The 12959-nt window shown below is 35.5% G+C and overlaps 2 protein-coding genes and 1 long non-coding RNA gene across 4 annotated transcripts; 2 read left to right on the top strand and 1 right to left on the bottom strand.

Annotated features, from left to right (window-relative positions):
- Positions 1–3868: 3868 nt before the first annotated feature.
- LOC125063723 (thiosulfate sulfurtransferase/rhodanese-like domain-containing protein 3) lies at positions 3869–5818 on the top strand. 2 transcript variants are annotated; one of them, XM_047670305.1, is made up of 4 exons: positions 3869–4042; positions 4827–4969; positions 5251–5413; positions 5665–5818. In XM_047670305.1, the coding sequence occupies exons 1-4, from the start codon at positions 3945–3947 to the stop codon at positions 5714–5716; spliced, it is 456 nt and encodes a 151-aa protein (XP_047526261.1). In that variant the 5' UTR covers positions 3869–3944; the 3' UTR covers positions 5717–5818. The 2 variants fall into 2 exon arrangements, with proteins under 2 accessions (XP_047526261.1, XP_047526262.1); XM_047670306.1 differs by lacking the exon at positions 3869–4042 and adding an exon at positions 4066–4277.
- A 1368-nt stretch (positions 5819–7186) lies between these two features.
- LOC125063754 lies at positions 7187–11387 on the top strand. Its single transcript, XR_007119561.1, has 3 exons — positions 7187–7531; positions 8191–8350; positions 11270–11387. It is a non-coding gene; the product is annotated as an uncharacterized LOC125063754 (long non-coding RNA).
- LOC125063753 (thiosulfate:glutathione sulfurtransferase-like) lies at positions 11384–12852 on the bottom strand. Its single transcript, XM_047670356.1, has 4 exons — positions 12593–12852; positions 12249–12440; positions 11719–11881; positions 11384–11648 (listed from the first exon to the last, which is right to left on the bottom strand). Exons 1-4 carry the CDS (start codon positions 12696–12698, stop codon positions 11597–11599), a joined length of 513 nt encoding a protein of 170 aa, XP_047526312.1. The 5' UTR covers positions 12699–12852; the 3' UTR covers positions 11384–11596.
- Positions 12853–12959: the final 107 nt, after the last annotated feature.

The raw sequence follows: 12959 nt of genomic DNA, 5'->3' as shown, positions 1-12959 counted from the left end.
GTGAGAAGGTTTTGGATTACAAATGTGTTATTGAAACGAATTTATTTTACAGCAATCGTGGTCATTCATGTTAAATAAATTAGTAATACATTCCTTTTTAAATCTGTTATCGTATATAAGGTGTTTGTTAATTTAAACATCTGAACAAATACAGCTTAATAATACGGCCTATAATAATACAATTAATTGGTAAAAGTTAAGGTGGAATAAATAATGTTTTCCAGTTTAATAGAATGCATTAATTAAATGTTAAGTATTATACTAACATCGTAAAATAAATTCATATTAAAACTTAATAGGTATAATAAAAACATATAAGTATAGCCTATACGTTTAGCATGACATTCATTTCCTCGACTATTGTTCTGTCTTCACATTGTCCTCATAGGCCGGGAGATAGTGACACAAAATAGTGGATAATTTGTACCAGTTGCAGTATGGCGGTTCTTCAGGGGTCTTATGACGCAATGAAAAAATGAAAAATGATGCTCAGAGCGCTGGTACCGGCGCGGGCGGCCCAATCGCGTGGGCGTTAGTCAAATTCGTCGGATTAATTACGAAAGTCGAACGATTTTGGGAAACAAAACAGAGGAAGATTGCTAAAACAGCTGGCTCGAGCTGGATGTAACACACCCAAAACCGAGATACCTTGAGTTCCTTGGAGGAGGCCTTCACCTGCGGAAGGGTTAAATAATAGATATATGTACTTAAAAATAGGAAAAAAAATTGTGTAATTTATTTTCTTAAAAATATATATATAAGTAAGTATTAAGGTTATTTTGTTCTTTTGCAAGAAATAAAAAGGCTTTTTTTATTTCTATTTTATCAACATCGATCGATTGAGTAATCAGTAGCAGAGCCTGGAGCGGGTCGAGTCAGACATAAGCCTGCAACCGCTGACGGTAATTTAAACCCAAACACGTTAATACACGTCTCTTACGTCCTCATGAGTGACAATTTCTTATTACATCAAAACCCACTAGTAGCCTATACTATTAGTATCAAAAATAAAAAAAACATTAATACAAGAGAGACTTTTAATGTCACATTTTACTTGACATATTTTTTTTGCACCGGAAACCTTAGTCGATATTGAAGGTGACCTGTATATTGATAATAGAAATCATCAGCATTTTAAAATAACGTCGAGATAAAATGATTGCTCTTGCTACCGACCTTCAAATTTAACAAACGTGCAGGAGTGCAAAAACACTATTATAACACGATGTTCTAAGTATTGATTTATATTTTTTTTGCTACTTTAAAATTAATCTTTTAAGAAATCTAATAAGTCATATGTTTTCGTTATGTATGCGTTTAGATTTAAATTAAATCATATTTCTTTTTGTCTAAATGTAGAAAGTGCTGATAGGGACTAAGTAGGTTTATTAGTAGATAACAGGGCAGGTGTTATCTTGGCATGTATTAAATAAAATTAATTAAAGGTATTTCCCGTACTTGTGAGAGAGAGATATATTTTTTTTCTTTTATGCCTTTCTAACAAAAATAATTTTATTTACTTAATAGAGTCCGGACTCCGTAGCGCCAAAAGTGTGTGGCTAAATGAAATTATGTGAACTTAACTTTTCTTAATAGGTTTATATTACAATATGAAGACATAATTCGATATTATACCTATATTTTGATTATTTAGAAATTGTCATAATATATGTATGGTATTAATAGGTATAAAACATTCTGGGTGGTAATATAATTTAAAATTTAAACTGATAAAGTAATCAATATCACGATGAATCAATAAAAGTCTTCTTGTCTGTTGTCAAATTTCAGTCATAGCGATAACTTTTGATAAGATACTAATCTGTAATTTATATAATACTGACCAAATCATAGACAAAAATGTAGAAAAACCCTTGTCGAAAATGTTGAAAACATGAATGATAAGGAAACCTTACGATTATAGATTTACTAAAAATAGTGATAATTGATAGGAAAGTATTTAATCAGTCTTACTAATACAGTAGAACCTCGATAACGTAAACCTCGGTAACATAAAAACCTCTGTTACTTCAAAAAATACTATGTTCCCTTCCCATCAGAGCCCAAAACCTCTATAACTTAAAATACGCAACCTCTATAACGTAAATAAATAATCTCTGTATAGGCCCTCAGTAACTAAAAGAAACGTTTCCACAACCTCTATAACATAAAATTGTTTGTGAATGAGTCATTTTATAAGAGTGTCAAAACAAATGGTTTCGGTATTTATTGCTTGCACGTGTTTACTAATGTATTGTTAACGTAAACAATACATTACCTATTGTTTGCTTTATCTAAATTCTTCAAAGCTTTGCGGCGGTTAGCTTTGTGACAACGACTTACTTGCATCATAAGTTAATGTGTTAATGTATTCTCCTCTCTATTTGTCATTGAAAATCAAATCGTTTTAGAAACAGTGAATTTTTTAAAACAAAAGAAAATCACAGATTTTGTTAAGTAGACTAAACCTTTAGTTGTTGTTTTATTTTTATGTAATGTAAGTAATGTGAATAAATATGATTACATATTTAATTTTCCATCCTTCTGATGCATTCAAGTAAAAATGGGAGGAAGGGTACATAGAAACATGATCATACCTCTATATTAACCTTTACCTGACATAGAACCTTGATAACTTAAAACCTCTATAACATAAAATATTTTGTGTTTCCCTTGGACTTTATCTTATCGAGGTTCTACTGTATAAGTACTCATATATTTATGATATTTGAGTTTGCACTAACAATTTGTGTTTCACACGATCTATGTAACCTTATATTAGTTAAGTTACATATATATATTTTAGTCAATATTTAGAAGCGTTTCTAAACAAAATGTAACCATCGCACACTTAAAGGCAAAATGAGCCCTTTCGTTTTTACCACATTCATAAATTGTAATTTCACATTCTCGTTTCCGATAGTGTCCCATAACTTAAGTGTCACTTAGATTTATTAACCCTTAGATAAGCCAAGTTAGTTTTTGTTAGCGTCGCAACTCGCAACCCCACTACCCCTAATTTTATGTTAGTTATAAGCTCATTTTAAACCATTAAAGCCAGCTTAAAACAAAGGGTTTCATTTAACATATATTTGAACATATTCACAACAACCGCCACCTAACTACTCACGTATGTATATATATAATATACATTATACATATAGCCTACTCGTATGGTACGGGAGGTATCAGTGTTATCTTAATAAATCTAAAATTTGTACACAAATGTAATTTCCGTCAGAAAATTGTCTAAAGCGCAGAATTATATTAAAATGTTTTCCTAGTAAAAAAAGCGCGTACTAATCCCACCATGCAATATCTGCCCAAGTTACAATTTAAGTTATTTAATCAGTCAGTAGTAGTGTATGCATTCAACTAATAAACACTGATATCAGATAACAGTTATGAAAAGATTTATCATGGAAACATCAAACAACTACCTACTTGCCAATACATTGTACAGTCAGTGCGAAATATCGCTTTAATACATTTCAATTATGAAATCTTCGAAAGAGCGATAATCAGCTCCAAATACTATTTTTCATTTAATACTGCTGTCGCCATCGCTGTGGACACTATTTTATTGATTCAGTAATTACAGGCCGACGCGCGCTATATTAAAGATTTTGAAGGACGCGGTGGTAATTTACCATCAGGTGACGCCACTGTTAAAGTGTTAAGTCACCTCTGTATTCACAAAAACTTGCTACTCCGGGTTTTGCTGTGAGCTTCAAACCGGTTCGGCGATTTCCACTACAATTTTGTTTGCCAAATCATAATAAGTTTTTTGTTAGACAATACGCAAATTTTAAATCAAATACGACTTTGTGGTCAGATCGATACTCGCAACTCAGGTCAGTGGTATAACTCAACTGAATTGTAGTCGATATAAATTGCATTTGTGCGGGCATTGTACTTGCATATCTTTTAATTGTGTTGTGGTCATGGAGAGTGCGCTTATAAATGCCGTTTTTGCTATTGGTATAGTGTGCCTGGCAAATCTATCTCCCCACCATTTGGTCTGCTCAAAGATCGATGACAGGTATATCTCAGTTATATCACGTGAACAGATAATATCATGACATATTGCTCGAGTATATAAACAGTTTATTTACAGTTTACGTTAGCAAATAAAATACTGAAGTGTTAAACAATAGTACCTATAGTTCTATCAATTTGCCAGGTATACGAAGTTTTATTTACAAGCCAATAGTTAGGATAACGTTTTGCATCGGTTGTGATAATTTTAAGTTAATGGGTAATTCAAATAGCAATAGGTGAGTATTTAGAAATTATAATATGACGGTTTGGGAACACATTTAATATGTCTCAAAACCGGTCTACCGCGTCAGGTACATTTCATAGCATTAGTAGCCAACCGCTATTTATGAAATAACTATATAAAATTAGTCTTTTAGGGATCCTATACGAAGTAATAAACATAATATAGGAATTTCCCATTTTTAAACTTAATTCAAGTTGTTTGTAATAAATTGTTCCAATTCACCTATTTTCAGTCCCTAATAAATTAAATAATTGTAAATTATAGAGATATAAAATATTAGACTTTTTATATTTAAATAACTTCATCATACAATATTAGGTATACTTAAGAAATATAGTTATAATTATAGATTTAATTTGATTTTTATAGTAAATAAATTAAGATCTGTGGTAGGAGGCTGTGATCAAATCTCGGATTAAAATAGGATATGTTTAGCATAAAATTCCTGAAAAAACATCCACAGATACACTTTGTTGCACAGTGTAAACATACTTCCATTGTTTCAAAACTATTTTGATTTACGATTCTTACGTCATTTCAGCACAATGGTCGACCCGGTGAGATTTGTGAATTATGAAGACATGTTGAAAGTTATTCACGAGCCCGAGAAAGTGATTATTGATGTGCGCAATCCAGATGAAGTTGAATCAACTGGCAAAATTCCTTCCAGTATAAATATACCTTGTAAGTAAAACGCAAAGATAAAATACGGAAAGTCTTGTATGGAAATAAGCACTTAAAACTGCTTAAAAAACTAAGGATGAAAGATGGTGAACTTCTTGTCCAGGAGGGGCGGTAGTCCTTGACTTTGACTTGCTGGCCCGAAGGTCAAGAAGTTCTATATATCATTAGTAGCCGGAATAACTTTGTTTCATTACATAAAAACCCATATTAAATTTCGACTAATACGAGTAATTTAACTTTTTCGAAAAGAAGTTGTTCAAGTACTCTGTACTCCTTTTCAGTAAGCACTGTATCCGACACTCTTGCGTCGATGCCTGACGATGAATTCCTGAAACAGTACCAACGAGCAAAGCCGTCAGCATCTGACGAGTTAATATTCTACTGCAAATCCGGGAGACGTTCACAAGAGGCCCTTGACAAAGCATTAAAACTGGGATTTTCAAAGTAAATACCAATCCAAATTTTGTGATAATTCAGATGTCCTTTTAATATCATCAATCTCCATATTGTCAAGTACATTCCTACTTTTTGGATATAAGCATTGGAATATGTTGTATACATACAGAAGTAACTAAAATAATAATAAGATTTCATCTATTATCTGTGATGGTGATTTTAATTATTCTCCAACAGCAAAAAGAGGAAGATTCACCATTCGTTGATTGTTTTGCTTAATAAATGCTTTTTATTTTTAGTTCCAAGTCATACTTAGGAAGTTGGGAGGACTGGTCAAGCAAACAGAAGTAAACAATCACTGGAGTCGACAACTTCAATCGATGAAGAGATCTATTACCACTATACTCTTTTTACAGTTATGCTATAATTTTAAGGCTTAAAATAAATATTTGCCCAAAATTATGTGTTTTATGCTTCTGCTTCTGGAACATACGCCTGTCACCACACACAGGCGTCTAACACTGTCCAATAACTTAAGCTATTTATAATACAACTATATATAACACTACTTCTACTTAATTTGCGATATATGCTTTAAAATAAGTGTTGTTTGCCGTAGTCATTCTGTATGATGATTTGTTATTTTAAAAGAGTAGGTACCGAGAGCTTTTTACGCCGACTATTTCATTCGGCCTACACCCTCTGTCTTCTTTCCGATGAGTAGGGATGTCTATCGATAAAAATTTAATGACGTGGAATGAGTAATACCTGTATCTTATATTCCATAATAAACATATTTTTTATTTTAATAGGGGAGATGGAATGCTATGAAATTTGCCCCTTAAGCTACCTTTTAATTTACCTATTCACGCAACTGTAGCCTAGTGAACATTCTATCTACTATAAGTATGTACCTAAGACCGGGTTTCTCAACAAAAAATGACCTTAAGCCTACATAACCAAATACTACCTCATCAAAACATGACTCGCAAAATGAATGAAGGTCACAATTCTTTATGACTAAAGAGCCTTTAATAAAATTGAACAAGAGCTGTAGGTTTAGCTGAAAATGAGTTATATTTTAATACGTTTTATATTATATTATTTATTTAACTAACTAAACTCAAAATAACTTTATTCGTATAGACTATAGGTAAACAAGTACACTTATGAACGTCAGAAAAGAAGTTAAATTAGTTCAAAATTTACATTTACTACTACCAGTTTGCAAATCTAGGGCGAAGAACGGGCAAGAAGAACTGGCAAGAACCTTTCCGCCACTCTTTTTAATCGCTAAATTCCTTTAACTGGAGCAAATCAATCCCAAGGATTAGGATCATTTAAATATTCGTCAAATTTATAAAAAGATTTATTGATTAATTTACGTTTAACGAGAGCTTTGAATTTATTTAGTGATAATTCTCCAATTTCGCTTGGGAGTTTGTTGTAAAAACTAATACAATTTCCATATAAGGAGTGGTTTATCTTCTGGAGCCTGGTTGGTTGTAAGTTCAAGTACATTATTTAGTAGCCTTTGTCTTACTTCTGAACAAATAGCAGTGTTTATAAATTGACTATTGTTGTATATTGCTTACGATGAGTTACTGATAATATTTAGTAGATTGCTAACTATTTGGCCATTCTAATCTATACGTATACCTCCTATCTTACCTGTTTACCACAACATAAAACACAATATTGTGTCATTTTGGGGTTGTTCCATTCTACCCCCTAATTTGTTTTATTTACAATCACCTTTTATGTAACTGCTTCGAAACGACTTCAGTAACATCTTGGGATTAAAGATTCTAACGTGTTGCTACCGTGGTGTGTATTTACGTATTCGAACACGAAAATTTATCAGAGCAATCATGATAAATATATTCGATAAGTTTTACACTCGTTACTTAGCAACTTTCAAGGGACCACTATCACAAAACGATAATTTTAGTCAATCCACGATATATCGCCTATTTCGTGTGATGTATTAAATGAGTATCTTGCGCACAATTATTCGTAAATATTCTAAAATGGCCGACCCAGCGAGAGTTGTTAAGTTTTACGATATGCTTAAGTACATTCATGAGCCTACAAAAGTGATCATCGATGTACGTAATCCAGATGAATTTAAAGAAGGGAACATTCCGACCAGTAAAAATATACCAGGTATGTAAATCTAAATAGCGCAATTTTTCGTGAGATTCTATATTAAATTACATATATGTAACTATTTTTACAATTAAAGATACTTAGCGTGTTAACGTGTAGCTCAATAGGCCAGTTCCTTAGTTATGTAAAGGCAAGACGTCCTGCATTTGAATCTCAGCAAAACACTAATTGTTCCGTGCTGAAAGATGATTGCATTATAATATGTAAAAATAAAATGCTAATCAGAGAGGTAAATGTTTGTAACTACTAATATCATTTCTTTATTATACAAGTACTGCATTGCAAATATATGAATAATTTTGCCCACGGGTAGAATTGTCAATCTGCGATAGACACGTCACAATTTGTATTACAACACGCGCCAATAATTACTTTTAAAAACTTAATAAATACACTATATGTTATTAGAGTTAACCAATGAATAAATCGGTAATAGCCACGTTACAAATAAAGTAAGAGGTAGGTACCTACTTAAACTATCCTATAAAGGTATGTTAAATTGACCGATCAATCTAAATTCTAAACCATTTAGTAATTGCTCATTGCTTTAATATAGGCGTTATGTATTAGTCAAAACGAATAAGGTTTTTAAATAATTTTAGTTGAATGCGACAGTAAAAAGCGAAAATAAGTGAATTTTCATATACATTTTTCAGTGGGAGTTATACGTGAAGCTCTTTCAATGACAGAGGAAGTCTTCAAGAAAACTTACTTAAACGAGAAACCTTTAGAATCAGCGGAGATAATATTCTACTGTAAATCAGGAAGGCGAGCGACAGTGGCTTTGGAGCATGCATTAGAACTTGGGTTTTCAAAGTATGTATCTTAGAATGTGGTATCTTTCTATAAATAGTTTTATTAATTTGTACACTAAGTAGTAGCGGCAACTCCTGCAACTCGATAGTTAAACTTTTGCTGCAGGTCAATATTATGTTAGGATATTTAATACATGTTTACTTAAAGTTAAAAAGTACATATACTTTAGTAAAACTAACAAAAAATTATGCATAAGTGCATTTTTTTTTTTTTTTTTATAGAACGGGGGGCAAACGGGCAGGAGGCTCACCTGATGTTAAGTGATACCGCCGCCAATGGACACTCTCAATGCCAGAGGGCTCGCGAGTGCGTTGCCGGCCTTTTAAGAATAGGTACGCTCTTTTCTTGAAGGACCCTAAGTCGAATTGGTTCGGAAATACTTCAGTGGGCAGCTGGTTCCACATAGTGGTTGTGCGCGGCAAAAACTGCCTTGAAAAACGCTCAGTTGTGGAACGGCGGACGTCGAGGTGATACGGGTGGAATTTCGTATTCTGTCTCGACGTCCGATGATGAAATTCAGCTGCAGGTATTAATCCGAACAACTCCTCTGAACACTCTCCATGGTAAATGCGGTAGAAGATGCAGAGTGACCCCACATCTCTACGCAACGCCAAAGGATCAAGCCGCTCGGAGAGGGATTGGTCGTCGACGATTCGAACCGCTCTGCGTTGTATACGGTCAAGTGGAAGGAGCTGGTACTGGGGAGCCCCCGCCCAGAGGTGAGAGCAGTACTCCATGTGGGGCCGAATTTGCGCTTTATATAGTTGCATGCGGTGGCCCGGAGTGAAGTACCGCCTCGCCTTGCTGAGCACACCAAGCTTTTTGGAGGCTAATTTAGCCTTTCCCTCCAAGTGACCGCGAAACTGAACGTCGTTCGATATGTCAACGCCAAGTATTCCAATGCTGGCTGTGGCTTTAAGAAGAGTGTTTTCGAAAAGAGGAGTAGCGACAAAGGGTGTTTTTTTAGCGGAAAACGCGCAAACTTGTGTCTTCTTGGGGTTAAATTGGACTAGGTTTTGTCTGCCCCAGTCTGAGACTCCACGTAGTAGAGTTTCGACTTCAGACACAAGTTTGTTCCGGTACTCATCAACAACTGCCCGAGAAATACCTGCCCGGCCAGTGTAAAGAATATCCCCAGTGCTGTCATCCGCATAGCAGTGAATGTTGCTAAGTTGCAACATATCATTGATATGCAGAAGAAATAGGGTCGGGGATAGAACACAGCCTTGTGGGACCCCAGCGTTCACGGGTTTAAGGTCGGAACATGCTCCGTCGATGACGACCTTGATGCTCCGATCGGCCAGAAAGCTGGAGATCCAATCGCATAATTTCTCGGGAAGCCCATAGGCTGGAAGCTTCGAGAGCAGTGCTCTGTGCCACACCCGATCGAAGGCTTTCGCTATGTCCAAACTTACCGCCAGCGCCTCCCCCTTGGACTCAATTGCTTCTGCCCACCTATGGGTAAGGTATACAAGGAGGTCACCAGCTGAGCGACCACGACGAAAGCCGTACTGAGAATCGCTAATCAACTGGTGACCTTCTAGATAACTCAAGAGCTGGCAATTAATAATGGTTTCCATTATTTTGGAGAACAAGGAGGTTATAGCTATTGGGCGATAGTTGGACGGATCAGAGCGATCGCCTTTTTTTGGGATCGGATGTATCGAAGCGGTCTTCCAGCACTTCGGGACAGTGCCGAGCGAGTACAGGTACCGGAAAAGGCGCGTTAATACCGGAGCCAACTCAGGAGCACAAGTACGCAGCACAATTGGGGGGATACCATCCGGCCCGCTCGACTTATGAATGTCCAAGGAAGATAGTGCTTTGCGGACAGCACGTTGCCGGAATGTGATTTCCGGCATCGAGGAATCACACCGCGAAATGGTCGGTGGTGATCTCCCTCGGTCATCTAAAGTCGAGTTGGACGCGAAGAGACAGCCCAAAAGGTCGGCCTTCTCCTTCGCAGTGTGGGCCAGAGAGTCATCCTCCCTGTGCAGTGGCGGAATGGAGGGCTGACAAAAATTCCCCTGGACAGCTTTGGCGAGAGACCAGAAGGCTCGAGTCCCTGAAGGGAGTTGGGCCAATCTCTCGCCAAATCTGGCAATGTGCTCTGACTTTGCCTTAGTGATTTCTCGTTTGAAGGACCTGGAGGCTGAGTTATATGCTGTTTTAAGTTCGCTGGTATTGGCATCACGAGATTTCGCCGCTTCCACCCATGCCTTAAAGCATTCTCGCTTTCGACGCGAGGCCGCCTTGCAAGAACGTTTAAACCAGGGCTGAGACTTGCTACCGATCGGCACCGCAGAAAATGGAATAAAGAGTTCCATGCCCTGCAGAACCACTTCGGCGACAGAGGCGGCGACGGAATCTGGAGCTTCCGGCGAAAAGCACATAGGCCCCCAAGGGTAGGACGCAAAGAAAGACCGCATCCCGTCCCAATCTGCTGACTTATAGTGCCAAATACGGCGACAACCCATAAAGCGGGGCCGTGAGGGGCGCGTAGATGGCACAGTACTCCGGACCACACAATGATCTGATGGTTCATCAATGGCGGGTCAACAGAGACTTGATAGTTCTGCGGATGTGAAGTCAGCAGAAGGTCCAACAAAGAGGGTTTATGACCATCCACATCTGGTATTCGCGTAATCGCAGGGACCATTTGTGTCAGGTCGTAGGCTAAAGCAAAGTCGTGAAAGGATCTTCCCGCGTGATCGGTAGTTTCAGAGCCGAGCCAATCGGCATGGTGGGCGTTAAAATGGGCTCCGGGAGTCTCTCTCACCGCACGAAACGCGAGTACAATAAGGCAAACTTATTGCATCACTTCACGCCGGTTTTCTGACAGACAGTGGTACTGCCCCTGCATAATGTTATTTGCGTGGTGTCAGCTCAAGGAAAACATAATAAATTTATTTATTTCAGGTCTAAAGTGTACATTGGGAGCTATGATGACTGGTCCACCCATTAATTAAAACAAAGATACATATAGGATTTAGCTGTTAAGGTTTTAAGAATTAATATAAATAAAACAATATATTTATGCATTTACTTTTATTATACATTAGATGTTATATTAAATATAGTATAATTAATTCCCAACATTCTTAACAATAGACTAGATAGTACAAGTAGGTACTAAAGAAGCAGGTCAAGCAGAATTTTCGAATTATATTCAAAAACCAAATTCAATACCTCCAATGACCAATTCTTCCAAACTATTTTACATTTAATGTCATGTCCACTTCATGTTCACTGTGTTTTACTTGCCCAATCTGTATAACTTCCAAGATAATTCTTAGCACTGAAAGACAACATTAAATATTTAATGATAACGCCTTATCAATTAATACCAATGTTATAGATATACTGACTTTTTGTAACCAAGGTTGAGAGCATTCTGCTGAGCCATACCCGATCTTTTGCCAATCATACAAAAAAAAATTATTTCACTATCATCTGAGGGTTTCGGTTTATTATATTGTTTAGCAAATTCATTTTCTGGCATAGTACTAAGTACAGATGTTACATTGCCCACTGAAATAATACATATTTTATCACATTCCTCTTATCATAAATTTTTGTAAATAGTTATCATGGGCCTCTGGAACCGGTAAATTCAACATTTTTTGTATACATATATGTAATGAATATAAATTTTATTTTTGTTCTGCATTATAAAGTTGAAATATTGAGTGTGTTTAGCTATTTGTTTTTTATTAGTTTACTCAATTATTTATTATAGAATGCTGATTGTCTATAAGTAGGAGGGAATTAGGTTTTTCATAAAGTAAAAACTCTTGTAATTATTTCAATAACTATTTTTCAATTAAATGTGATAATGTGAAAAATTTACATAACTTGAATATTAGACAGTAATTTTTAGCATTCTATAAAAACTTACATGGTATATTAATACTATTTGGAATTTTTCCATGTTCCGTAATTTCATTGGGTTCCCGAACATCAATTATTAGGATATTGCGATTATTTATTGCTTTCTTAACATAGTCAAAGTCAACTGCAACATCTTCAACTTTAACTTGTTCTGAATAGGTACGAACTAGTGAATTTTTTAAACTTGGATAGTTAAAAGCTGAAAAAATATTACTTAATTATTATTTTTGAAAAAAAATGCAATTTTTGTAAGCAGCACAGGACATGCTCAGTAAATTAGTATATTCAGCAACCTTGCGCTATAGTTCAAAACCCACAAAAACAAGATCCTACTTTTTACGTACATTGGCCATTGCAGCGATCTTCTGGTTGATGAAGTCAAACTTTGATTTGATAATAATTTCAAAACTTGATAAGATGTCGCCAATGCCCGGCGAGATAAAATACAACCGATCATATTGTAATTATGATGATTTTGACTGTTGAAAGAATTGAAACTACTAAAAATGCGTAAAATATAAATTAACTAGTAGTTTGAATAAAAATTCAAAATTTAAATAGACGTCTAAACTCTAAATCCAAGTTCACACTTCACAGACTAATAAACACACGTGACTGATGAAATATGTCTCTATTTTTTTAAATACATTTAAACCAAAGACTAAATAAAATCGAGGAATACCCACATTTAACGTATATTATACCTAAAGTTTAGATT

Source organism: Pieris napi, chromosome 3, assembly GCF_905475465.1.
Source record: "Pieris napi chromosome 3, ilPieNapi1.2, whole genome shotgun sequence".
In the NCBI taxonomy this organism is placed as follows: Eukaryota; Metazoa; Arthropoda; class Insecta; order Lepidoptera; family Pieridae; genus Pieris; species Pieris napi.
The sequence above is the reverse complement of the archived record's forward strand: the minus strand, read 5'-3'. Positions and strand labels throughout refer to the sequence as shown.